Source organism: Talaromyces rugulosus, chromosome II (genome assembly GCF_013368755.1).
Source record: "Talaromyces rugulosus chromosome II, complete sequence".
Classification (NCBI taxonomy): domain Eukaryota; kingdom Fungi; phylum Ascomycota; class Eurotiomycetes; order Eurotiales; family Trichocomaceae; genus Talaromyces; species Talaromyces rugulosus.
This window is the reverse complement of record NC_049562.1, coordinates 1,694,181-1,719,985: the sequence shown is the minus strand read 5'-3', so window position 1 is coordinate 1,719,985 and position 25,805 is coordinate 1,694,181. Positions and strand designations below refer to the sequence as shown.

At 45.3% G+C, this 25,805-nt stretch overlaps 12 protein-coding genes across 12 annotated transcripts; 6 read left to right on the top strand and 6 right to left on the bottom strand.

The window, feature by feature from the left end:
• Positions 1–281: 281 nt before the first annotated feature.
• TRUGW13939_03068 (uncharacterized protein) lies at positions 282–1,298 on the bottom strand (the record flags this gene model as incomplete). Its single annotated transcript, XM_035486254.1, has 3 exons — positions 282–491; positions 546–819; positions 877–1,298. The coding sequence occupies 3 exons, from the start codon at positions 1,296–1,298 to the stop codon at positions 282–284; spliced, it is 906 nt and encodes a 301-aa protein (XP_035342147.1).
• An 872-nt stretch (positions 1,299–2,170) lies between these two features.
• On the top strand, positions 2,171–2,569 carry TRUGW13939_03067 (uncharacterized protein; the record flags this gene model as incomplete). Its single annotated transcript, XM_035486253.1, has 1 exon — positions 2,171–2,569. One exon carries the CDS (start codon positions 2,171–2,173, stop codon positions 2,567–2,569), a length of 399 nt encoding a protein of 132 aa, XP_035342146.1.
• A 30-nt stretch (positions 2,570–2,599) lies between these two features.
• On the top strand, positions 2,600–3,161 carry TRUGW13939_03066 (uncharacterized protein; the record flags this gene model as incomplete). Its single annotated transcript, XM_035486252.1, has 2 exons — positions 2,600–2,895; positions 2,957–3,161. The coding sequence occupies 2 exons, from the start codon at positions 2,600–2,602 to the stop codon at positions 3,159–3,161; spliced, it is 501 nt and encodes a 166-aa protein (XP_035342145.1).
• Positions 3,162–3,668: 507 nt separating this feature from the next.
• On the top strand, positions 3,669–4,541 carry TRUGW13939_03065 (uncharacterized protein; the record flags this gene model as incomplete). The annotated part of the gene is made up of 2 exons (XM_035486251.1): positions 3,669–4,105; positions 4,160–4,541. 2 exons carry the CDS (start codon positions 3,669–3,671, stop codon positions 4,539–4,541), a joined length of 819 nt encoding a protein of 272 aa, XP_035342144.1.
• Positions 4,542–5,327: 786 nt separating this feature from the next.
• On the top strand, positions 5,328–6,134 carry TRUGW13939_03064 (uncharacterized protein; the record flags this gene model as incomplete). Its single annotated transcript, XM_035486250.1, has 1 exon — positions 5,328–6,134. The coding sequence occupies one exon, from the start codon at positions 5,328–5,330 to the stop codon at positions 6,132–6,134; it is 807 nt and encodes a 268-aa protein (XP_035342143.1).
• Positions 6,135–6,230: 96 nt separating this feature from the next.
• TRUGW13939_03063 (uncharacterized protein) lies at positions 6,231–7,020 on the bottom strand (the record flags this gene model as incomplete). The annotated part of the gene is made up of 2 exons (XM_035486249.1): positions 6,231–6,827; positions 6,880–7,020. 2 exons carry the CDS (start codon positions 7,018–7,020, stop codon positions 6,231–6,233), a joined length of 738 nt encoding a protein of 245 aa, XP_035342142.1.
• Positions 7,021–8,070: 1,050 nt separating this feature from the next.
• On the bottom strand, positions 8,071–8,853 carry TRUGW13939_03062 (uncharacterized protein; the record flags this gene model as incomplete). Its single annotated transcript, XM_035486248.1, has 1 exon — positions 8,071–8,853. The coding sequence occupies one exon, from the start codon at positions 8,851–8,853 to the stop codon at positions 8,071–8,073; it is 783 nt and encodes a 260-aa protein (XP_035342141.1).
• A 451-nt stretch (positions 8,854–9,304) lies between these two features.
• TRUGW13939_03061 (uncharacterized protein) lies at positions 9,305–10,401 on the top strand (the record flags this gene model as incomplete). The annotated part of the gene is made up of 3 exons (XM_035486247.1): positions 9,305–9,474; positions 9,532–9,904; positions 9,961–10,401. The coding sequence occupies 3 exons, from the start codon at positions 9,305–9,307 to the stop codon at positions 10,399–10,401; spliced, it is 984 nt and encodes a 327-aa protein (XP_035342140.1).
• Positions 10,402–10,640: 239 nt separating this feature from the next.
• TRUGW13939_03060 (uncharacterized protein) lies at positions 10,641–11,247 on the bottom strand (the record flags this gene model as incomplete). The annotated part of the gene is made up of 3 exons (XM_035486246.1): positions 10,641–10,796; positions 10,891–11,001; positions 11,068–11,247. 3 exons carry the CDS (start codon positions 11,245–11,247, stop codon positions 10,641–10,643), a joined length of 447 nt encoding a protein of 148 aa, XP_035342139.1.
• Positions 11,248–12,726: 1,479 nt separating this feature from the next.
• TRUGW13939_03059 (uncharacterized protein) lies at positions 12,727–14,732 on the top strand (the record flags this gene model as incomplete). Its single annotated transcript, XM_035486245.1, has 2 exons — positions 12,727–12,789; positions 13,146–14,732. 2 exons carry the CDS (start codon positions 12,727–12,729, stop codon positions 14,730–14,732), a joined length of 1,650 nt encoding a protein of 549 aa, XP_035342138.1.
• Positions 14,733–15,731: 999 nt separating this feature from the next.
• Positions 15,732–16,295, bottom strand: TRUGW13939_03058 (uncharacterized protein; the record flags this gene model as incomplete). The annotated part of the gene is made up of 1 exon (XM_035486244.1): positions 15,732–16,295. One exon carries the CDS (start codon positions 16,293–16,295, stop codon positions 15,732–15,734), a length of 564 nt encoding a protein of 187 aa, XP_035342137.1.
• A 2,881-nt stretch (positions 16,296–19,176) lies between these two features.
• Positions 19,177–25,800, bottom strand: TRUGW13939_03057 (uncharacterized protein; the record flags this gene model as incomplete). The annotated part of the gene is made up of 5 exons (XM_035486243.1): positions 19,177–20,109; positions 20,159–20,931; positions 20,996–21,659; positions 21,714–24,062; positions 24,121–25,800. The coding sequence occupies 5 exons, from the start codon at positions 25,798–25,800 to the stop codon at positions 19,177–19,179; spliced, it is 6,399 nt and encodes a 2,132-aa protein (XP_035342136.1).
• Positions 25,801–25,805: the final 5 nt, after the last annotated feature.

Here is a 25,805-nt window from a genome sequence, read left to right as displayed (position 1 = left end):
ACTTTTCGTATATCACATCTCAGACAAATGTATATGGTTAATGGAAGAGAGTATAATCGGTGAATACGTGTATATGTAATGAATGCACTTTCATAGTTACATAGTGCAGACAACAATCAGAATATTATGGTAAAATTCATTCGTGCCCTTGTAGTTCTGTTCTAACTAAGAGCAAAGTATCGAAACAACTAAAGAAAAACTTGGGGAAAAGAAAGAAAACCATTGGGCACAACAAGAAATGAGTAAGTGATGGGACACAAGGATGATGGAATTTGCCAACACTATCGCATGGGGAGGTGCGTTTGTGGCGAGAGAAAATCAGGCTCGCTCTGGGGGTAGCTCAACAGCCAACTCGAAAAGGAATCGAAAAGACTAGGGACCTTCTTCTCGAAATTGTAGAGGTTTGATAATCGGATTAACAGTTCGCCCTCGTTCATGCAAGCATGAAGAATTCTTGCATGGGAAGGAGCTACCATAGATACCATCAACACCTAGTACCGCTTTAGTTTCAGGAGTATTTGTAAACAATAATGAAGTATACGCACCGGGAATCTCTTTTCACCAGCAAACAACAAGTTCGACTCATCATCCTCATCCTCTTCTTCCACGAGGGGCTGTTTGGCACGGGCATTCATTGCTGTGATAATGAGTTCCAGTTCCCCATGTAGAATTGTGCCATTGGCAACATTTTTAAAATGAGTCGACAAGATAATGACATGAGGAAGAACCTTGTTATATTCGAAAATCATAGAATTCCACCCATGGCGGTTTTCTATATCCCACCGATAGTCCTTGTTTGACAACAGGTAATGAGGCAAGCTATTTAGTCAGGGTTATTATTCATTAAAAAAAAGATGTGGATAGAATGTCAAATACCAAACATGACTGATGCTACGAGAAGGGAGCAAATCCATTGAACCTAATGGCAGTTTTCGTGGTATTTGTCCGCCAATTGTCCACTCCAGAAGATAATCTGTAATGTATCTGGTACGAGACATTGGAGACATAAAACTTCCTTTTGGATCAAAGTTGTGATAGCGTAGAAATAACTCGCTATCCTCAGGGCTGTCAAATGCCTTCAAATCAATGGGATATTTATCGGAGAAAGCCGAATAGCGGGTGAAGAACATCATGGGTTTGGTGTCGTTCGGGGGAGGCTTTGAAAAATCATAGGGGATGAGGCGTATTCTATGATTTGACAGAAACTTGTCGTTATATCGGTATGCACGGTCTGTATCATCTTCGCTGCGCACTGCATCATACAGGGTGTCTAGGTTTTGGATGATTGGATGAGTCATCGTCACGGCGCTGTGTAGAAAACCTGTAGGTCAAGCGAGAGTTGTCAGTGTGTTGGGGTTGTAGGCCAGGGCACTGAGTGTACATGCACAATAAATACAGAATGCTGCCTAGATGTCACGGTGCCTACTTTACCTAATTAGGCAACCGATGTCGAGTGGGGCTGCGTCACCGTCTGTATTATGCCAAGACAATAAAAAAGACCGAAGAAACAAGGAACCAAAAAAAAATAAGGGGAGGGAAACAATAATAACCTTTCAGGATTCTGGAATCTTCGGGATTAGGCCTGTCACAACTAGTACCGATCTCTTGAACAACGTGAAATTGTCGGTGTTAGGGTTACCTGACAATACAATAGTTATTACAATAAGATCTATCATATCCCCAGCGGTGTAAATATCAATTGATACCTTATTAAAATCCTTTAATAAGACAGGCACTAGGATTATTTTTAATAGAGATTATTAATAGCTTCTTAATATAAAAGATATCTTAATAATACTCCTTTATCTTTATAGTGGTAATATATCTTTAATAATATAAATATTAATTAATATCTTATTAAAATCCGCTCAATGGGGCGGGCTCTGGAATTATTTTCAATAGAGATTATCAAAAACTTCTCAATATGGAAATGCCAGGAGATTTCTTAACAATGCTCCTCTGCCTCTGCAGCGGTAGCACATATTGTAGGATCTGTATCCCTGTTATGAATATTCATACTGCTTTTTTCTTTGTTCATGCATCCCCTCTCTTCTTACATCGGAAAATTAATTGAAACAGAAAGCTTATAAACTGCTTCGTCTTCTAGGAGTCTTTCGGTGTAAAAACTTTAGCCTCTCGTCATTTGATACCTGAATCATTCTCTCGCAAAATGGCCACTCTTAAGATCTTCGATTCTATACCCGCGTCTAGTCAGACTTGGAGAAGGCATGCAGCAGCAGCAAAGGCCATGCATAAGTGGATAGGGGACTGCGATGAGATGGCCTCGGGCTCGAAAATCGGGCAGAAACAATTTCTTCTCTTACGTGTGATAGTACAGAAGGTAGGACTAAGCAGCTTCAGTCCTCGGAAATTTGGCTTAGGGGACCAAATTGAGCAAGCAAAAGAAATCTTGGGCGAGTCAGAAAGCTTCCGGAGCTTTCTGGATGCCATCAAGAAAGATGAGGAAGGGGGCTCGGGATACTTTGCTCCCATTCGAGAACAGCAACATGAGATTCTACATCCATATTCCGGCTCGGAAACAGCCACAGGCCCTACGACCTTGGATTAAACCCCTATCAATAGCATCGCGGTGAATTTCATGAAGGCCGTACAGAACACAATTCCGGACCGGAAGTACCGCTGGCGCTACTCAAAAGCCCAGCTGACCGCCGCCTTCCCGAAGGAGATGAAGCATGGCCCCAAGCGTTCAAAGGAGAATGTCCGCGCCTTTACGGCAGTGACAGACGGGCAACTCCAATGTGCCAGGTCTTACGGAATCAAGCTGATCCTGGAGTGCAAGAAGGATAAACGTGAGAAATGTGGGCTGCAGGTGGACATGCAGGAAGCGGCGCAAATAGTCGCATGGGTAAAAGAATACCCATCGACTGAGAGGCAGTAAGTTCAATCTGTGGAAAGCCAACTTTATTTGGAGACTTATGACTGATCAGCCTCACAGACGAGTCCTCATCTCTCATAACGGCCCTCAGATATATGTGACATTCGCTAAATATGACGATGCATGGGTTGACTACTTGGAGGGCAAGGACGTCAAAGGAAACGATAAATCCCTTTTGACAATGTCCCGAGTTGGCCCTTTTACCATTGATAATGTTGATGAAATGAGGGCTGTGGTGACAATATTGGTTGCCCTCCACCTGTAAAAAGGAAGCCGGGGGATGACAGATCTTTCTTTCTTTCTTTTTTTTTTTTCCATTTCAATTTTTTACTTGATCGTTAATTTTCTTTCCTAAATGACCTCTAGCCAAAAAGTAGTGGTAGTCACCAATAATAGAAATGAGGGGACTTCAATGTTGAAATCAATACCTATATTTGGTATCTTGAAAAAAAAATACTTTGTACTCCCTATCTGATCTGCCTCCAGATGTCGGAAATCAACCTGACATAAAAGAAGAAGGGGGGAGAACGAAAACAAAATACATGAAATAGAAATAAAAACGGAAATGAAAATAAGAAGCAAACATCTTTATACGTACCGGCTCCTACTTGTATGGCGGTGCCACTAAACATCGGTTCCCTAATTAGGCAAAGTAGGCACGGTGACAACTGCCTAGCTAGGCAGCACTCCCTATTTATTGCTCACCTCAGCGACCTAACCTACTCCTCTCAACAGTTTAACAACCATCGCCAAGTCTACAGTTTGTGCAACCATGGAGAATTCTATTATCCAAAAAGTGGACTCCCTGTACAATGCTGTGCGTGGTGAAGACAACACAAACTGCACATACGCACACAATAGCGAATTTTTACAAAATAATGGAATAAGTCTTACTTGCCATGATTTTGAAAAGTTTCCCCCCAATAATATCCAACCCCCGTTCCTTTTTGAACGGTATGCGAAGTTCTCAGAAAACCATCCCATCGATGTGGAAGCATGTGACGACCCTGAAGACCTGGAGTTGAATTTGGGCTATGACAACTTTGAGAAGGACGACCTTGAGAAGGACGGGGACTGCAGGGATCCAATGTCTCGTACTACAGTTGTTACTCATCGCCTTCGGGAATGGGCAACTGGCGGGCAAATACCACGAAAACTGCCATCAGGTTATGCGGATTTGTTCCAGTTTCGCCACCTCACTCAAGTCAGGTATTTGAATTTCAATATAGGCCTGTTTCTAATGAAATGAAACTAATCAAACAGCATGCCTCATGACCTCATGTCAGGCCAGCGCTATCGGTGGAGTCTAGGAAACCGTCATGGGTGGGTTTCTTCGATTTTCGAATATGTCAAAGTTCGTCCTCATACTATTCTGTTGTCAACCCAGTTTAATGCTGTTCGCAATGGCTCCATTCTACATAGAGAATTGGAGCTCATTCTCACGGCGATGAAAGCTCGCGCCGCACAGCCTTTTAAGGAAAAAGTATATAATAGAGTGAACCTTCATTTTGGGCGTGGAAAACGATTCCCTGTGTGTATATTCCATTATTATCTACCAGTCCTTCTGACTGGTGCACTAGGTTTTGATGGTTTCTATGGTATCTCCTTCCCATGGAAGAATCCTCCACGCCTGTATGAACGGTAATGAATTATGCATTCGGATGTCAAACCTCCATAGTTTTGAGAAAAAAGATACCACCACTTTTGACTTCTTTTCGAGTTGGCTACTTAGCCTTGGAAGGCGCGAGACTGGCCCTCTCACACAGTAATCGGGGTCTCCTGTGCAATTGCCAGGTGGCCTACAGGGTCGAGAAATTTTACCTCCTGAGCCCAAGAAGGCATGAACAGGTAGGTGGTGGAGCATAGGTATCATGAAACTTGTTAGTCGCTGCCAACAAAGCTCGCCAACATACATGTAGCCGAATGAATGAATGCACATGATTTACTTCTTCTTAAGATGATAAAATGACCCTAAGCCACGAAAACTTTTCTTCAAGGTTCTCCTTCCTTATTTTGATACTTTTTTAGTTAAAATAAAGCTACCTTAGCCCGAATAAACTTCAATACTATGTACAATATCAATACATCAGCACGTAATAGTAGTTTTAAGGAGTCCGCCAAAACGAAGAAGAACAAATAATACTAAACACTATATAATGAGCTTAAAATCGATGTTATATTTAGAGAACCATACTTTGTATGGAGTACTCGCTCACAACAATCCATCCTGGGATTTACCTGAAACTAAATTTAGATACGCATAAAGCAGTCTGTTAATCTTTATAGCATGATAGCCGGCAATTTTTACATTCAAGCTTTCAGGCATAGCTTTGAAAATAAGATCTCATTAGGGTAGGGCGGACCCACCAGTCGTACCGCCTTATATCTGCATGTAGCCCCCCCACAGTTTGTGTATGACATTTAGTCGCTCATGGCTGGGTTACAACTTCAAATTGTGTCGGATCTCCACCTGGAGTCACCGGCCGTCTACGACATATATGAAATCAATCCTCAGGCGCCGTTTCTCGCGTTACTAGGTGACGTGGGCTACGTCAAAGATGAGGGGTTCTTTCTTTTTCTCCGCAGGCAGCTAGCGATCTTCCAGGTCGTCTTTCTCGTTCTAGGAAACCATGAGCCCTATCACAGCAGCTGGAACAATGTAAAATCCAGCGTGAAAGACTTTCAAGATAGTATCGACAACGCTTCTCAGAAAGGAGAGGCGCTTGGCAAACTTGTTCTGCTTGATCAAACACGCTACGACATTTCGCCAACACACTCTATTCTTGGGTGCACGTTGTTTTCATCTGTTGCCCTAGAACAAACTGAAAGTGTTAGTTTTGGCCTAAACGATTTTTACCATATTGAAGACTGGTCGGTTGAAGCGCATCAAGAAGCACATCTTGCAGATGTTGCTTGGCTGAATAAGGAAATCGATTCCATTTCTCGTTCTGAGCCAGATCGAAAAGTCATTGTTTTGACTCACTACTGTCCTTCGACGCACGAAAACGTTATCGACCCTAGACATAGAACCAGCAATATCTCCTCTGGGTTCATGACTGATCTGACAAACGAGCAATGTTGGAATAGTGATGTCGTCACGCTTTGGGCTTTTGGGCACACACACTTTAACTGCGACTTTCAAGACCCGGTGACTGGGAAAAGAGTGATGTCAAACCAGAGGGGTTACTATTTCGCGCCATCTACGGGCTTTGGTGGTGAGAAGGCCGTAGAACTTTGAGTGGACGAGGTCAGGTGCATACACGAACGATTAATCAAATGGGTATTGTGTGCGTGGCAGAGAGGGTCATTGTATTAGGAAAATCGGCCATGTCTGTCAATCTTCCTGTATTGGTAGGAGTCGCTTCTTTATTAGTTCATGACGTAGCTCATCCAATAGCCCAAACGTATTGGAGTCTCCATTTTTCAACGCGTGATAAAACTTCTGGTAGCTCTCCCCTAGATATTGTTCGTCGAACATGTCCGTTCCGTCAACAAATTCTAGAATATAAGTCAAAATTGACATCCAATATCCCGTATAAAGAGTGTCATGGTCTCGACAAAGTAGAAGGATAATAGCTTCACAGTATTTCGTCGCGCTTGGGATTCGAGTAGATTTGAGTTCAGGTAGGAAACGCCCTCTACCGCGGCCAAGACTTGCTAGCGGAAGCCGTGTGTCTGACGCGGAGATAATGTGTGGATAGTTGTCTTTGGAAGCAAGTTCAAAATCTGGGAGATCCCAAAGCACATCGGATTTGCGGTACAGTGGTATGGCAAGGTTATCAGCGATATGTAGGTGAGTGGTAGCTCGAAGGTATCGTCGTCCATTTGAGTATACGCAATCTAAGTTTTCTGGGCATAGATGAAAGCCAGCGCCGCGAAGTGTGGAAAATGAGCGATCGACCAGTGCATCGGGCACAACAAAGGCCACACCCTATCGTAGAATTAGAAACAATCAATAGAGAACATCCAGAGGATATATTAACCTCAACAACCGTGGGCACTCCGTAAATAGTTAATAGGTAGTTGCCCCAAAGCACATTGGGGATACCAGCCGCCGTGAGGAGAGAAATCGACGTGACAAGCTTGTCATCTAGGCGTTGGCCATCGAAGCGAAAACTCGACATAGTGCTGATCAAGTTTCTAGTCGACAAAGTATTTGGTGGTATTTAGTGATGTTTATTAAGGCGAACAAGGATATGATGTCCCCACAAGGCGGAAAGTGGTAATAACATTAAAGGCAAGGGCGCGCTTAGTGTTTTGATGTGTCCCGGAATGAGGCACATGACCCGCAAAAATACAAGAGCCGTACGAATGATACCGTTTTATCTTCATACAATTTTTATAACCAATACATCAATCTCGAATTTCATTATGATATACAATCCAAGGAAGATAGAGGGGGTCTAGGGATTAAAGCTAATAATCCCGCTGTATACGAAACTACGCCAAGAAGAATTACTTTTCTTTCTTGAAGCTATGGCATACCCAGATTTAATAGATCCCAAGAGTTCAAACACACGATACATCACCCACTTCGCTTTATAAATAACTTGGTCTTCACTGGGTGGCCGTCCATTATGCTTCAAATGTTATGGCGTATTATATCCGGCGTCGACAATGAGATTTACTACGGTGGTATACGTTGACGAATCTAATGCCAAACATAAGGATGCACCCTGTGACTCGTGTATTCCAATCGTAGCTTTATTTTTTTCCTCTTTCGGGTGACTCCGCACTATGTCCGGAAAACCCATACCGAAACTGGACTAAAACGTTTTGTTGTAAGACTACCCCATATTTATCAAGTTACCTCGGCAGGCGACGTTCTGTTCGCGCTTCACAGGGACAATAAATTCTCAACTGATCTAACAAGGAAATTAGTCCTAGCTAGGATCAATAAGATTAACGTTAATCGTGATATTCTAGCTGATTATTACAGTCACCTGGAAACGAATGTTGGGGAAATACATATGTACCATTTCATGCAACTACCAGAAGAGGGGGCCCGAGGTTATCCCAACATAAATGGAGCAGCAGCATGCGGATATTGTCATGTCTAACGGTACATGTACAGCCTAGCCAATTTTTATTTGAAAAAAACCTTGAATAAGAAGACCATCATCATCGGTATCAATTAACCCGCATCATTTTCACATCTCTTCTCAGTAAATATCTCATACACATCCCCCGTCAATCACAATGCTCTGGTTTGTGACGCCCGCACTATCATCTGCCACCAACCACAATGCCAGTCTGGCCACCTCATCGGGTTGCAAAATTCTCTTTAGAGCCTGTCTATCTAGAACTTGCTTCACATATTCCGGCGTCAAGATGTCTCGTTTTTGACGATCAGTTGCAATTGCTCCGGGCATAATGCTATTGACGCGGACTCCCTGCTTTCCAAATTCATGGGCAAGAGTCTTGGTCAAGCCCACAATCGCAGCTTTGCTTGCAATATACGGTGCTATACCAGTGCCAGGTATCGCCCAAGCGATGCTTCCCATGTTGATAACAGAGCTAGAACCTGAGGCAATCAACGCCGGCATCAGAGCCTGGGTCAGGAAAAAAACATGCCGCAGGTTTACCGCGATGCCTTGGTTCCACTGATCTAAAGTAATGTCAAGCGTGGACTGGCGTACATCATTTGCCGCGTTATTGATCAAGGCATGGATATGATCAAACCGAGACCGGATACTCGCTGTAGCTGTTCGAACAGATCCGTCAATATCGGTGACATCGCATTGTATGAAAATTGGGATATGCGAAACGCCTCGGCTTGCCAGGTGCTCAATCAGACTCGAAGCGGCTGTATTCTGTATATCTAAGAAGATGACTTGGGCGCCCTGGAGGGCAAACTCCTCGACAAAAGACGCGCCAATCCCGGTTGCACCACCACTCACTACCACATTCTTGTCACGGAGGCTGGGGTAGTTGGCATATCGCGATGAAGACTCCATTATCGTAGATGAGGTTCCAGTTTTTATTGAAAGAAGGCAAGGATCAATGTCAGCAAATACGATCACTGTATTAATGCGGAACAATACCAGACTTTCACATGCCCAAATACAGTATAATTGGGCACCAGACTAGTTTCTGTGAGGAGAAGTGGGATAGATCAGCCCGGAGTATCTTCGGATACCGAATTCGGCAATTCGGAAATATCCGTATACAAAGCAGCTAGTTATTTTTCTATTACTGGATTAGTTTACTTGCACTATTTTAGCGTTACTTCCACCGTAGTGTACTAGGGTTAACCCCGCCGGGCATATTGATAAACAACGACGTTTCATTAAATATAGCTTGCAAGATCTATTACTCTTCAACCTTTCATTCTATTCATTTTGCTTCTTTATTTTACTATAAACGGCCATGTAAGTTAGACGAGGGCAACACTCACCGTTACAAACAATGGCGCAGCCGAATACTCTTGCTGGATATAACGGCAAGAAGTTTACTCTAAACACAGGCGCTGCAATACCAGCTATTGGACTGGGAACATTTCAAGACCCGGATGAGCAGTTCATGTCCGTGTTGACTGCATTGAAAACCGGCTATCGACACATCGACACCGCACATATGTACCATACTTTACTAGATCGGAACCATTGCGACGTATACTAACGTAGAATCTATAGCTATGGTACGGAGAAGCAAGTCGGTGATGGCATCAGGCAAAGTGGGGTTCCTCGCGAAGATGTTTTTGTCACGACAAAACTTTGGTGCAATGCGCACCATCCTAAAGATGTTGAACCAGCCCTAGACGCATCCTTGGCGGATTTAGGAGTTGAACATGTGGATTTATACCTCATGCATTATCCATGTGCATTCAAAAGCGGAGAAGACCTTCTTCCCTTTGATGTAGATGGCAAAATTATCACAGAGCAGATTCCATTTATCGATACGTGGAGAGCCATGGAAAAACTTCTCGTTACGGGGAAAGTAAGAGCTATTGGCGTGTCAAATTTCAGCAAGACTGAACTAGAGGTTATTCTGCGAGAGGGTAGCGTGGTATGTGGTTTTGACTTGTTATCAGTAAAACGGATAGTTGATCAATTCGCGAATAGGTCCCAGCCGTCCATCAGATCGAACTGCACCCCTATCTTCAGCAACCTGAATTCGTCGCATGGCATCATACTCACGGAATCCAAATCGTTCAGTTCAGTCCTTGTGGCAATCTAAATAATTTCTATCGGAAGGTGTCATGGGGCAAAGAAGTCTCGCATATGATACGCCTCATTGACCATCCAGACCTCGCCAAAGTTGCTAAGAAGCATAACAAGACGGCTGTTCAGACGGCACTGGCGTGGGCTATAAGCCAAGGAAGGGCAGTGATTCCGAAGAGTGTTATCGAGTGGCAAATAAAGGAGAATCTCGGAGCCCAGTTTGACTTGGATGAGGAGGACCTCGAAGTTATTGCTACTATGGACAAGAAGGCGCGCTTTAATGACCCTAGCACTAACTTTGGGTATCAGCTGTATATTGGTCTAGATGGTGCGGCGACATAAGCCGAAATTTGCAGACTTGACGGTATCGGAAATTGATAGCGTGAAACAATTGTTGATAGGTAGCCTTCATGTCAAGTCCTCCCTCAAAGTCCATTTTCGGACAGTCGTCTCATTCCTGCACTAGCTATATCTCGGCGTGGAGAAATGGAAGATTCCAAAAGCTTTTGGGTAAGGTATCTGCGTCTTCCGCTTGCTATCTTCGTTGGTTAGGAAAACTTTAACATACAATAGATCGTAATTTAAAACGCCCTGTCCGTGAAATCAATAACCTGCGCCTTCTCAATAATACCGTCAAGGCTTTTGATAAAATCCTGGTGTGCAGGGTCTTTCTGGACGTAATAGTCCCGGTCTTCCTTGTTTGCGAATTCGACAACAAAGGCGTGTGTTATACCATTCTTTCCAGTGTTGCGAAAAGTTAGCAAAACCATTTAGAAATACGTTTTAAAAAAAACGTCCCTAGCGGGTGATTGAAAGTCTTTCAACTCATACCTGGATCCCTTCAATTGAGTGATCTATTCCACCAGATGATGCTTTGATATACGGCTGTTGAGACAATGGATGAAGACAGTTGTCTTTGAGTGCGAGCATGCGGCTACAGGCCTTTAATGAGGTTGTGTTAAAAATCCGTATTCATTCCTCAATATTTACACAGATACGGTGACATACAGCGCTAACAGCCTCCGTATCAGCACTTGGCTTGAACTGGAAAAGAACGATATGAGTGACGGACATGTCGGGCAGTAACTGCGCAGGCGTTGCGTATAGGCCGGTTTTAAGATGCCAAATTAAAGAACAGAGCAACACAAGGACGACAAATGCACCGAATCGCTGCCTTGTGGAGGACATTTCTGGGGAAGCGGGGTGGCAAGAGGTGTAAATAAACACCAAGACTAAAGGCTTCCCCCGGTGGAGCCGATTTAGAGTGTCCAATCACAATCCACCTTCGTCACAGCAATCAAAATGTCTTTTCATGCAATATCCTTGAGTTTATACTGCTTGGCCAGTGTGAAAAACCCAGAAGGAAAATATGTATGGAACGTTCAAAGGCCATGGACTATTAAACGACATTGGTAGGGAGCGTTCTAGCATTCCGCAGCGAAAGGATCTCGTTATCGGTTAGTACGGTTACCATCTGTATATGGCAAAAACCTCGGACGATAATTCCGACAAAAAGGCGGCATAGGCCCTAGATAAGTACTACCGCAGATAGTCGGGGCTCGAAGGCTGCGGTACGGGCAGCAGATAACAACCAAAGGAACTACCAAGGAGTACCAGCCGGTCCTTGTCTATAATAGACATTTTTCTTGGAAGACAACGGCCAGCTCATGTCGACCTTTATCAGACCTGGGCAGTTCGTATCCTACTAGTGGAGTCGAGCAATAGCAGGAGGGGTTGATCGCGATCCCAAGAATCTATAGATACCAGAGTTAAGAATCTCGCGAAGGGGGGCAGAAAGGACGCAATTTTTATAGGTAGTCCGTAGAACTTGCTGCGGCCATTAGGCGCCGCTAGGGGGTGCGTTTCTCTCGCGGGCCCAGCCAGTAGGGCTCACCGGGGTGTCTTGCGGGCACCCAAGGCCCAGGCTTATAGGGTGTTGGCCCCTAGAGCCGGGAACGGACGGGCCATTTCATCGCGCGGGGCATTGCCGAAACGACCTAGGCCCAGGGCTCTCTAGTAGGCACTGAGAACATGGGATCCATTATCAACATTTATGATGATCCTTGGGATTTTTTTTTTATTTCAAACTTATATTTATTTAATTTATATTATTATAATTAATTTATTTGAATTAATATAATATTATGTGGAAACTACATGGGGTGCTATGTCAGTTCTTAGTCCATATGCGGCACCCAAATCCGAAGCATTGAACGGGACTCTGGAACAACGTTCTTCCCGGCCACGTATGCCAGTAACAAAGACTCTCAAAATCCAAGCCACTACCAAGAGGTGAAATGCATTTGAATTTTTTGATATAAATGAGTTATTAGAGTATAATAAATTGTTTTTTTATTTGAAAAATACAAAATATGATAAAAATGATAAAATAAAGTAATTTAAATTTAATAAAAACCATTTTACTTTTTTCTCAATTAATTTGAGAATTTCTTTAAAAAAAATAGAAAAAAATAAATTAGAAAATTAGGAAAACAGAGGGTATTTATATACGATCACGTGATGTAAATGTGGATCTAGACACTGGAACCTTAACTCTTCCAACGTCCCTCCTCATTATCATCTTAATTTGACCCATGACGCGCGAAATAAACCCCGAAAAGCTCTCATATCCTGTCGGCGAAGCCGTGCCAATCAAATGGGCCCAATATGAACGATTTTATCGACCTGACTGCTGACTCGGACGACGATCAAGTCAACGCAAAGGATCAGGTAAGCTTTTGGCTACTGTTGGTTGTTGTTTACCCCAAAACAGCTTCCGTTTCCCACACGACCTTTTCTACCTTCAAGTTACCAGAAACGCGACTTTTTCGTGAAAACATTTATTTTAATTTACTGGAAAATATTCCTTGGGGTTGAATAAATGTTTTCTATATATTTATTTCTTTTTATCTCTCTTGGTTGGTGTTTTATTGCGCTTTGTTATCGATCTTTTTTTTTTCTCCCTTGCCCAATCAAACGTACCGAAGCCAGGGCATCTGAACCTGTCACTTTTCCTCCAGACCTTCGCCTTTATTTTACACAACTATCATCCATGCGTGTAAAGATGATTAATGTTTAAAAAATAGGGTCAGTCACTTTTGGCTAAATTCTTGAAACCTAGCCAATTTCTGCCAAGCACCCTTAAAAGGAAATCGCCACACGACTCTGTTGGCAATGGTGGTGATGGGTTTCCCAAGGTGATCAGCAATGGCACGTACAAACCTGCTAGTGACGAGATCTTCACCGTCAAAAATGAGGAAACAAACCCCTTGTCATTCTTTGGGAACGGATCAGATGCGTCGTCTAGAGGGTCGTCTGTCTCGCTATCAAAGAAAGAGCAGCAACGCAGGGAATCACTGAGTCTTGATCCTCCCAAGAAGCAAACATCTTCTTCTCGGGATAGCAGCAATCAAGCACAAAGAAAAAGGGCTAGCAATTCAGAAGACGAGATTCGGGTTCCCCCGTCAACTTCACCAGCACCACCAACAAAATGTTTTCCTGCAGTCAGTGTTGTCGTCCCCGCGCCTACGTCCAAGAACAAAGTCGTTCTCAGTATGAAGAAGTCTCCTCGAAAGATCAAGAGAATGTCTTCTGCGTCCCTGGAAAGCTCTGGTGAAGAGTCTGATCCAGATAAGCCTATTGGGTTGAAGACAAAGTACTATCCTCTCGATCTTGACAAGGTCCGAGCAGCCAAGGGTCGATATCCTCAAGTCCGAACGACCGCCGCCCAGCATGTGGCCGTCACCCCCTTTCACAGACCGGGAAACGTCAGGTCTGCGCAGTCCAAGCTCTTCTACTTGAGAGAAAACCTCGATAGAAGATTGAGAGCTATCAAAGGCCCTCCTGTGACCATGGCGGGCGAATGGAACGGCACAAGTTTGGCTTCGAATTTCGAATTCATCAATACGTACAAACTGCAAAAGGGGGTGGCTAGGGTTCCCGATGAGTTCAATGCCGGGTGTGGCTGCGGACCGTATTGTGACCCTGCCAGGTGCACCTGCTTGTCCCAAGAAGAAGACACCGAAGAGCGGATGGTGGCCTATGAGAGGAAGAACAGACAACTGGTCTTGAAAGACAGCTTTATCAGCAAAAAAACCATGATATACGAGTGCAACTCCTACTGCGGCTGTGGCAAGGATTGCTGGAACCGGCTGGTCCAACATGGTCGAACGGTAGAGCTGGAAATCTTCCAAACCGGGAGCCGTGGCTTTGGCCTTCGGTCTCCTGATCCTATTGTTCGCGGGCAATTTATCGACTGCTACCTCGGGGAGGTCATCACGTCGGCCGAAGCAGACCTGCGCGAGGATGCGGCCAGTTCGAAGAACAGCCCGTCGTACCTTTTCTCTCTCGATTTCATTCACATGGACGACGAAGACCCTTATGTTGTCGATGGCAAGCGCCTCGGCGGGCCGTCACGGTTCATGAACCATTCCTGCAATCCCAACTGCAAAATGTTCACCGTCTCCACGCACCACGGCGACAGTCGCATCTATGATCTTGCCTTTTTTGCTCTCCGAGATATCCCGTCTGGCACAGAGCTCACATTCGACTACAACCCTGACTGGAACGGTGACCGAAATGAAGACCCGAATGCAGTCAAGTGTTTGTGCGGTGAATCACAGTGTCGAGGACAGCTATGGCCGAACCAGCGCAAAAGCACCAAAGACGATTGATCATGTCGACATTCCACGATGTTTAAACGACCTTACGAATATTTCCTCTCATCCTTTTTTTTTTGTAACCTTCCATTTTTCTTTTATATGTCAATCAGCAAAAGCAAAGCGGAAAGATACCCTTCAGTTATTCGGCCAGGAGCATTCCCGTTTTTTTTTCTTTTTCTTTTACGTTTTAACATCATTTTCAGGGGTTATGACTTTTCTTCGGGTTTTCATTTCTATTTCTTCTTCCACATTCTTGCATGATGCCAGGCGTCTTAAACAGTGGGGAGGATCGATTCAGGTGGCAGCTTCTTTTTTCGTTCATGTTGGATTAGATTTTTATTTTCACATACGATGAATAGCTTGGTCCGAGTAAGCAAGCATACATACAAAATTCAAAAGGTTTTACCTCTCAAGCCGATGCTGAGAAAGTTACAAGTCTATGTTCGTTCATTTAACGTAGCGATGTGAATGTGTCAAGAAAGTTTGAATATGTATTAAACTTGTTCTTTAGTCTCACAGCTGAGACCTCAAAAGAAAAACTTCCAAGTTGAACTAGGAAGACAAATAAAGTAAAGTGACATGAAACATCAAAAAAAGGTAGAATAACCTCCAATAAAATACAAACTTGCCGAGTGATATCATAGTAATCTAACAATTGAAATCGAAGAGAATAAAGAAAAAAATAACGCCGGTCCTGGAAATCCTTGTAAACGCCGCTAGGTTTGGACAATGTAGGCTTTAGAAAGACCAAAAGCTTTATTGTTGACCTCTAGTATGAAAAAAAGCAATGTGGCATGATGTATGTTATCTGACTGGCATCAATGATGCAGTCATTCGTAGAGAAAGACGGGCTTCGACTCGCCAATGGTGGGTATGGGCGAGTATATCGTACACGTATGTGAAACATACGGAGTGAGAGGTGAAAAGCGTCGTCGGTGATTGGAGGGATGAGACGAGAGCTGGTTGCTTGTTTGCATGTCGGAAAGCAAGTTCAGATGAACAGTCATCTGATCAAGCGTCACCCTCCATGACCTCGACAATGCCACCCATGACGTATCGGGGCTGTTGTGGGTTCGTACGCACTGAGCACTGCGATGACTGAGCCCAGGAGCTTCGCTGGCTAGACACGTCCTCTAGCACATGGGCATTCAGATCCATGGCGATGGGGATGGGGTCGACCGGGCGTGGCTCCATCAAACTCAGACCAACGCGCTCGGCGGTATCTTCGTCGCAGCGAGAACGTTCTTCGCTCAATGCCAGATCCACGGCCGAGGGGCGTCTGCGGAGGAAGAAAGGGGACGAGCGGCGAAAGGCAAAGGGGATGATACTGCCAAAGGGACTCCGGCTGCGATCGCGGCTGTTGGAGCCGGAGAAGCGGTGCTTGCGAAAGGGCCAGCTCGAGCCAGGGGATGAGGTCGGACTGCCGCTGGCGGAGCTGAGGGCACTAGTAGACAGCGAATCGCTCTCTCGACGGTAATGTGTGTTATCCATGAATGCGGTGCGCAGGGACAGACTGATGTCGGCCATTGGCGATGGCTCCAGGGCCTTGGGGCTCGAGGAACGCTTTGGGTGCATTTTGGTGGGTGTTTTGGGACTGTAGATGGACGAGAAAAGAGTCAAATAAAAAAAAATCTAGGCGACGGCAGCAATTGGGTGTTGCAGGGATGCTGCTGGTTGCTGGTTGCTCGTGGCGCCACTGGTGCGATTGGGCCTTGTTGTTGTGGTTGTTGTGCCGGGGGACTCGGATTCGAGGGTTGAGTGACGTTATCGGGTGGGCTAGACGGATGGCATGGCCCTGCACCAGTGAATTGACGATGATTGATTTATTTGAGGCAGTGCAGCGAAGCACAGGGTGATCTGGAGGAGGAGGAGGAGGAGGAGGGAAGAGGAGAGGAGCGGATCTGGCGAGTGGACAATAATAACAATAATAACGGTGCACTGCGGCAAGAGCCGGCTATAAAAGCCACGATGTCTCAGAAGACGCCGATTAGCGCGTTCTCGAAGGGGAAAAAAGACAGAGAAAAACAGGTCCGGCACCGAGGGACTGGGACAGTGGTAAATCGTAGTAAGAGAAGGATAAATAAAGATCGCCAAAAGGTCGAGTAGTTGATAAAGGTTGAGAATAAGGAGCACAGCGAGCCAGGGTGGGGATGCGGTGGATATTAATGTATTAAATTAATCAACGGCGGGAGAGAGACGATCGAATTCGGATTTATGATGACATGAAGCGCATTCGGTTTCGGCCTCCTGGCGTCTGACGTTCTGGCTCTTATCTCTGATTGTCTCTGCATACAGACAGGGATGCACATTCTCTTGCTTCCCCTCTCCCCTCTCCCCTCTTCCCCCTCTCCTATCCTATCCTATCCTATCCCATTCTTATTATTCTTCTCCTCCGTATGCTAGTATTATTATAGAAAAGGGGCCGCCCCACCGGTACCGCATCCGTGGCGCCGGGCGGTTACAGCCAGCCCATTCCGGCATGGCACGGTTCCTGGCTGTCAAGACTCAACATTATTCCAGTTATTATTATTATTTGACGTTGAGTGGCCCGTACTTTGGAGCTGACAACTAGTGCATCGTGGACAGCAATAGTCGATCCTCCGGCATCCTCTGCCTGTTCCGCTGGCTTCTAACTTCTGGCGGAGGTTGGAACATGACATGTATTACTATTACTATTCCGGAGCATGCCACGAGTGAATACTGAATAGTACTTGCTGCGCCTACTCCGTACGTCACAATAATACTATAATAGTAGTCAAACAGGCAACAACTATGTCGAGATCGACGGTTTCGGAGCCAGCACTAAAATGATTAAAATCCACTTAAAAGCCGTTCCTGGCCCGATCCGGTAACAAATCGCCCGCCGCTTGACGCAACCAGCGTTACTATTCTCTACTTGTCCTCTTGTAACTTGTACTAACAACTGCAGGGTTATGTCCGTACGTATTCTCCGTGAAATCTAATCTATCGATTTTTTTTGGAATTTCCGAAATTCTAACCCTCCATTCTAAGACCCTTGCCAACAGGCACTTGCGACAATCGCGCGGTCCTTAGACGCGTCACACGACAGCTATCTAACCTCTGCTAGTAGCCTAGTACGGAGTACGGGGTAGTTAGTACTTAGTAGCAGCTAGTTAGGGGCCTCAACAATCGAGTCTTGATCACCCTCTTCCCCCTGAAGACAGGCGACCCAGCTGATTTAAAAGAATAAATGAATGTGCCCCTTGCTTCCGATGCGATGCCCTCGTGCCCAGGACGTACGTATTATGCTTTATTTTATTTTTATTTTTTTTTAAAAAAAAATACCTTGATTGAACCTTACTCGGAAGGCCAATGAGGGGGCTATTAACTTTACGCTACGACTATTAAGCTTACGTTTTACGGTTTTATGGTGATACTATGTACTACGTAGTGTACTCCGTACGGAGTACTCGGTACTTTTTATTCTATTGAATGTTATTTATTAATAATAAATATGCACAATATCAAATAATGCTATTTTATTTTTACTATGAACATTGAACTGTCAGCTGACAGTACTCTGAAATGAATACGGAGCGAATCAACGATCTATAGAATGTTTACTATACATTCACTCAGGTATAACCAACTAAAATATACAATAAATTAACAATAACCTGAAGATATTCAAAACCTAGTAACAATGAATGCTCATGCCAAGGCCCACCTGCATGCATACATGTATGGTGCGCATGTCACCAACTGCAGCTCTATCTACCACCTGCATATGCATACAATATATCGCATTCCACATTCCATGGCTTGCAGCTTAATGTTGCGTTGTCAGGCCATCGCCTGCACATGAGTTACATGTGTACATGCATCACTAAAGTACAACTTGAAATCAATAAGCAGCATCGTCGATGCCGGCCATGTATTATTACACTGCAATAATTACTACATACATATGCATAACCCGATTCAATCTATATACATCCAACTGCAAACGCAAGAAGAAGAGAAAAAAAAAAACATCAACAGTGCAGTCTTTTCACGTCAATTCAATAGAGACCAATCAGTCTTGCCAGCAAATGTCTCTCTCCACCAGACAACTGATGCAATCGCTAGCCCAATGCGAGAAACAGGCCTCCCCTCGTATGCAACATCAAAGTCATGCCCGACAAGAAAGTGTCTGATTACCAGGTAATCGGAAAACGCCGCCGCCTATGCTAGTGATATATCAACGCCTCGGCTCGTCTTGTAAACATAAGAATAATAGAAAAAGGAAGGGAATGAAAAAAGGGAATGAAAAAAGGGAATGAAAAAAGGGAATGAAAAAAGGGAATGAAAAAAGGGAATGAAAAAAGGGAATGAAAAAAGGGAATGAAAAAGAAAGGAAATGAAATAAGTAGTCCAAATGATCAAAAGCAAAACGCATCCCATCCCACATTAGACCGCCACATGTGCGCCGGAAATGATAGTATTGCAATCTTTTCTACTCGTGACTGCCGGACTGCCCGCCTGATTGGCCGCTTGGTCGCTTTTGAGTGAAGCTCCTGCGGATACTCTCGCCCCAAGCCGAGTCGCCCAGTGTCTGCATCATGTCTTGAACAATGCCGCTGCTGTCTCGAGTATGACCATGCGACGACGATGGTGCATCAGACAATGGAAGACTGATATCGTGAGGCTCGTTGTCCAGGTCTCTCGTCTGCCGTGGTGACAATGAAGGGCTGACTCTGGACCATTCGTGCGACGATCCGCGTTCTGAAACGCTAGTGTCGATTTGCAACGACGGCCTACCAGGAGAATGCGCTTGTCCTCCTCCCATGCTAGGCGACGCTAGCGGCGTGTTTGTTACAGAAGGCAGCGGCTGTGCATCCGCCAGGTCTTGTTGTCCATCATGCGTATTTTGTCCATCGACAAAGATTTCCGGAATTGAGAACTGAGGAATTGCCGTCAGTCGAGCAGACTTGCGTTGCTCCACTCGTCGACGGAACCTGCGAACCCAGTAGAGCGTGTCGAAGAAGCCAATCACTGTGTTTCGCCGCACTGCTTCTTCGACTCGTTGAAGTCTCGCTCGTCGACGAAGGAATTCTTCCAGTCTTAGACTCTTGCTGTCCACAATCACCTTGTAATGAGCTAAAATCATCAAACAGGCCGAAAATGCAATTCCTCGTTCTGGGTCAGCAGACACCAACACTTCCTCGTAGAAGGTATTTAATCGTTGTCGACGGAGACGAATCTCGTGAACAGGAATTTTATCAATAATCCTCGAGAGCTTTGGAATGTCAATCTCGTCACGATTCGGTCCATCGCCGGGATGGAACGAAGCAATCGAGTCCCGAACATGGGGACGACATTTCTCCAAGATCCTTCCCACTGTGAATTCACCGTCATAAATTCGTATCTCAAACAGGCCGGAAAGTTCCTATATCAGGTTAGAAATATCATATCAAAGGGTTTCATCCTGTACATACCCCGAGAAGTCTTGGAAATTGTTCTTTGGTGATAAACCCCGTGCCTCGAGGATCGAAATTCGCCCACGCTTCCTTGAAGCGTCGAATCTCATCTCGATCAATCGTGTAAAGGCCAAGCCCGCTACTCCGTTGATAGACATACGAGAAACTTTCGTATATCAAAGACACAAACAACGACACAAAAATATACATGCTGATAATGTTCCAGGCAATAAAGAGACTGCGCGCCCACTCGGGACTGCCACAGTCTGAACTGAAGAACTCGTCCGTTACCGTACAATACGGTGGTACCATCGTGGCAAAATCTTCCATATACTGATTCCACCCTTCTCCAACACTGGTACGGAAAAGGAAGATCAGGGCTTTTGGAACATCGCGAAAGTTGATGTTATTGGTTTCGTTTGACCCGAATTTGGTCAGCCCAAATGTTTGAGTCGTGGCAATGGCAAACACGAGGAATAAAACGAACCAAGTCGCCAAAAGGTTGATAATAGACGTCAAACTAGCCGCCGCGGTTTTGAAGAGCTGATCCAATTGGTTATTGCGAGGAATGATCAGAAGCGTGATAGACACCAAGAATAGCTTGTTTAGTTGTTGGAAAAGCTGGGAGTGGTTGAAGATGAAGGATAGAATGATGGTCACGAATGTTCCCGGAACCGCTATAAGCGAATATATATTCCAGGAACTTCGTCTGAACCGAGGCCACCCAAGCCCAAAGATACGAATGAAAACATCAGCAATGTAGAAGAAAGTCAAGATGAAGAACATGGCATCTGTGTGTTTGTGTATTAGCTTTTTGGCGTTTCCAGAACATCTTCAGACCAGGCTAAACGTTACCTCTTATGAGTTGCCAATACATTGGATAGGGGTACCACTCCAAGCACAGGAGAAACAGATGGAAGACCAGAAACCCCGTCATACACCGTGACCATATTCCATTCTTTCGTGACGCAAGACGATAGCATCGCTTACGCCAATTCTCAGTATTGGCATTGATGGATCGTTTAGAAGGCGATATTTGTCGCAGCAGTTTTCGCAATTCAAGCCATGAACGCTGTTCAGCCGTGAGGAAGGCCACCCCAGTTTGTTCAGTGTAATTTCGCATGAACACAGTGACAAACAATGTCAACACAAAAACAGCTCCGAGCAAGTTGAAGACAACGAAGAAAAGGCCATTGGCTTGCGCCGAAAGCGATTGAGGCTGCTGACCAGGTCCTGTTATACTCATGGCACTTGATTGTACATCAATCCAACCTTCTTGGGAAACAATTTGGAAAAGAATGAACAAAGACTCTCCAAAATTGTCAAAGTTGTAGTAAGAATTGGATGCCACCCTTGGTGCAAGAACGTCCCATGCATACGGTGAGTTGGCAAATTCTCCAACGCAGGCGTCAAGACTCCCTGAAATCGAGTCGTCATTGCAAGATATCATCTGCCCGTTGAAAAGATTCAACCCGTAGATAGCGAATGGGATGAGAAAACTCAACGAAACAAACGCAGCCTGTCAAAAATGTCAACAACAAACAAATCAATCTTCTAATTCATGTTTACTAACCGAAATAACCTTCCAACCACCAACGATGATGACGGAGTGAAATGTATCCCTCGCGCTGTCACTGACATTGAGTAATCTCAGCGCACGCAACGCCTTGAAGGCACCAACAACTCTTGAAACACTGCCGGTGGTGTACAAGGACGTAAGAATATTGATCCAAAGCGTCACAAGCACAACACCATCGATAAAACCCCAAGAACTTCGGAAGTATGCATTTGGGGTCCAAAAGAACCCATCAGCAATAACTTTGATGATGGCTTCAGTGGTGAAGATTGCCGCAAAGCCCATGTCCGACCAAACAAACCAATTTCGGGTCGTGTACGTACGACCCTCAAAGTAGTCTCTTTGGAAGAGAGGTGTCGTTATGCACGCTAATATAACCATCATAACTATGCAGGCGTAGATGAATGCAGAGAAGATGTACCACAAAGGCTTGTAAGGGTCAATACCTTCAAATCGATGAGTCCCCCTTCCTGGGCCAACGAGACGTTGACAAGCTTTGCGAATCGGGTTGTGAGGCCCAAAAATATACAGTGATTTGTTGTACAGAGGGTAGCGGAGAAGGTATTCTCTTTGTGCCCTTTTTCGTTGCTCTGAGAGTACGACCACCTCTTTTGCCAACGTTCGTGGGTCAATTTCGTCATGGGGCCTGGAGAACTTGAGCCTAGAATAGAAGGGATTGGGTTCTTGGCTCAAAAAGGTTTGGGAGAATTTTGTCCAAATTATCGACATTAGACTTGGGTCAAAATCTTTCCTTTCGATAGGCACATGGTTGGGATCCTCTTGTTCGAAGGAGTCAAATTGCTCATCAAGAAATTCCTTGACCACTGCATCTTTGAGAAGCATTTCCATGGTGGCTGGTCCATGATCCAGAGGATCACGATACCTGGCATTGTCACGGCCCAGTTTGAAAATCGATGTCAAAGCAATATTGCTAGCTGAAGACGATCCGAGTTCTCTCTGCTGCAAAAAGGCTTTCACCTGGTACAGTCGTTTTTGGTCCTCTGACACATCAAAGCTCTCTTGGATGACAGCAATAAACATGTTTAGGATGATAAAATTGGCGAGAATGAACCACATGATGAAAAACAAGGCCGAGATCCAGGCCGTGCTATCAGCCGACGTAAATGTCGTGGCGTCATAAAGGATGGTCGTCCAGTTCTCGCTAGATAAAATCTGATACATTCCAAGAAACGAATTGTATATCTGAGAAAAGGTAATGTCTATCGAATTACCATCTGGGTCTTGCTCTGGTATAATACCACGGAATAGCTGTACGGCGAAAATTGCTGCAAGAAAGGTCATCAAGAACACAAAGATAATCAAGTTCAAGAGCCCCATCACGTTTCGAAACACTATCATGATAAGGTCTCTAGTCAGCGAGAATGCCAAGACGATTCGATAGACTCTCAAAACTTGGAACAGAGTGAGTGCTGCATATGCCCGACCGGAATTATGAATCGATGGAATCTGAATGATGCAGGTGACTATTGCAAGGAAGAGATCAAATAGGTTGCGGCGGCTCTTGTGAAAGCGCCTCCAGTTTGTTGCAAACCTGAGTATGATCTCTAAAAGAAGAACCAGAGTAATGGCGGTTTCGGTGTTGTCAATGAACTTAGCTCGGGATGAACCCATCGAGGAGCTTCGAAAGCACTGGATTATAAGGCCGTATGCAATGATTGCTATCCAAAGCCATTTCGATTTGTCAAAAAGGTGCTTCAGGGTGCTGATTTTGCGATTCTTGGAGTCGTGCTGGTTGACATCTTCGACCTTATCCGTGGCAAATGCGCTACGTCTAGTCTCTTCTCGAATGATCTGAAACGAAGACGTGATGACAGCAACCAACAAGTTGACCAACCATAAACTCATGATGACAATGCCAAAAGCGAAGAACAAAGCAGATGCGAGGTAGTCCGAGTCCGTTGTATAGTATAGAAGGTCGGAAAATGTGTTGGAGCTCATGATGACGAACACAAGCTCAAGGGAGAAAAAGATATTGTCGAAAGACACGGTCCCATTGTAGGGATTATTACCCTCAATGCACATAGACCCCTGTGGGCAAAGGTACCCTTTTGGGCTGAAAGTCGAAGGTACTCTGTCTTCAGAGACCCATGGCATGGCTTCCCCGGTGACATTGTCAAAATAACCGCCACAAAACTGTATGGTGTTGTAGGGGTCATTCATCACAAAGTCATTTTGTCCTTGTGGGTCGATCCAGACGCAAGTCCGACGCAAACTGGACTTGAAGCTCTGGATCCCAATAATCGCGAAAAGCAGCCAAAAGAACCCAATGAGAAAACCGACGTGAACGAGGAGCGGGGCCGCTTTCTTCAAGCTTCGCAGAATAACCTAGCGTAGAGTTAGAACAGACAAGACAATGAACAACAATAAACAAATTTGGGCTTACCGAAGTACCGTTTGTAATGCCGAGAAGTCGCAATAAACGCAAGCAACTTAGCATCTGAAATATGTAAACATGATGGGCGAATTGGTAGCCGACCAACTGCATAAAGAAGGAAACCCAATATGAAACCACGGCTAGAAAGTCTAGCCGATTGAAGGAATGTCTAAGAAATGCTCGATGAGCGAGCCGTTTGCGCGACCTTTGGCGTGGGTCGTCTGCAAGATCAGCTAGTGGTTGCAACCCGGTAAAAGTTCTTTGGAAGATTGAGATTTCGGGTGCATCTAAACGGACGGATTTTTTCTTGGTCGAGGGTTCCCGTTGTACCGAAAAGAAACTCCTCCCCTTTTCCGCTACTGCTTTCCTAAACCCAAGAGACCTGTCGAGTGTACTGTATTCGTGAGGGTTCCAGAAAAAGCCGGAGACAATGGTCCTCACAACCAATTCTAGGGTGTATATAGCAAAGATGATAAATAGGGCGTAGTCCATGAGTGAAGATCCCCACCGGTGAGATCTTTGATGCGTCCAAACTGATGATGCCGCTTCGACGGTCAACAAAACGGCGTGAATGACAATTACAAGCAAAAGGAATGGCTCCGTAAAGGGGTGTACCAAAACGTCACAAAGCCACATTCTCACTGGATTGTCTGGGCTGAAAATGCCCAATGATTTGCCCCTGAATGGATTGGCTTGCGTTCTCCAGGCAGTCGTGGAGGGGGGATGTTTCTCCGGGATAGGTTCATGTTGAATAGATTCGTTGGCAAAATCTTGTGTCTCTGGCAAATTCGGCGGTCCCTCGAGTCGGGCTGAGCCTGTTGATCCTTTCCGCATCAGCGTGTTTTCGACTGGCTCGTTACTCAAGTTCACGACTCGCTGAGACATCATTTTCATGACAGAGCCTGCTCTCTGCAAAGCCGAGCTAGACGCAGACGGAGATACTGAGCGAGAACGACTATCGCCAGCACTGTTACTACCGCGCCTGCTTCCAAACCCGCTCTCCAAGTTAAGGTCATCACCCAGTCGTGACCCTGCTTGACTTCCACCCAAACGAATACTTTGCATGCTTGGCCTTTCTTCCGATTCATCGGCGACTGTGGCTCCGCTGATGGGTTGGAGGTATCGTTTGTCGGTCAGAGGTGCGGTGTCAGTGGCCGGGGTGGTGGGCGAAAAGAAATCTTGCGATGTCGATCTGTCGTGTTGTCCAGAGGGGCCAGGGTAGGCGCCCATAACGAAGTCTTCGCCATTCTGAGCAAATGACGAAGAAGAGCCAGAGGCCGGGCGACTAGCATACGGTGCCTGGAAATCTAAGCCCAATGAGCCTGTCGCTTGGGCAAAATCGCCTGGGTCGTCGATCAAATAATGGTCGTCGGATGTATATGGATTATGTTCTCTCGTCCTTGCTATCGACGGCTGCGTGACATGTAGGCCAACCCGATCAATCGGACTCGGCGAGTCTTCTGCGATGCGCTCGTATGTCGTAAGTGTACCTCCGGTAAGTAACGAGCGTCTAGGCACATGGGTACGGGCTCCGCCCGTTGAACCAGTGCTGGTGCTTCTCCTTCTTCCGCGGCGCTCTTCATCGTGGCCGAAATCGTATTCCTGATCTCTGGCTAAATCTTGTAGGGGTATCGGCTGCTGTCGCGAGGAATCTTGGCCAGGGAGCTGGCCCTGGTTGTTGGATGCCATGGCTG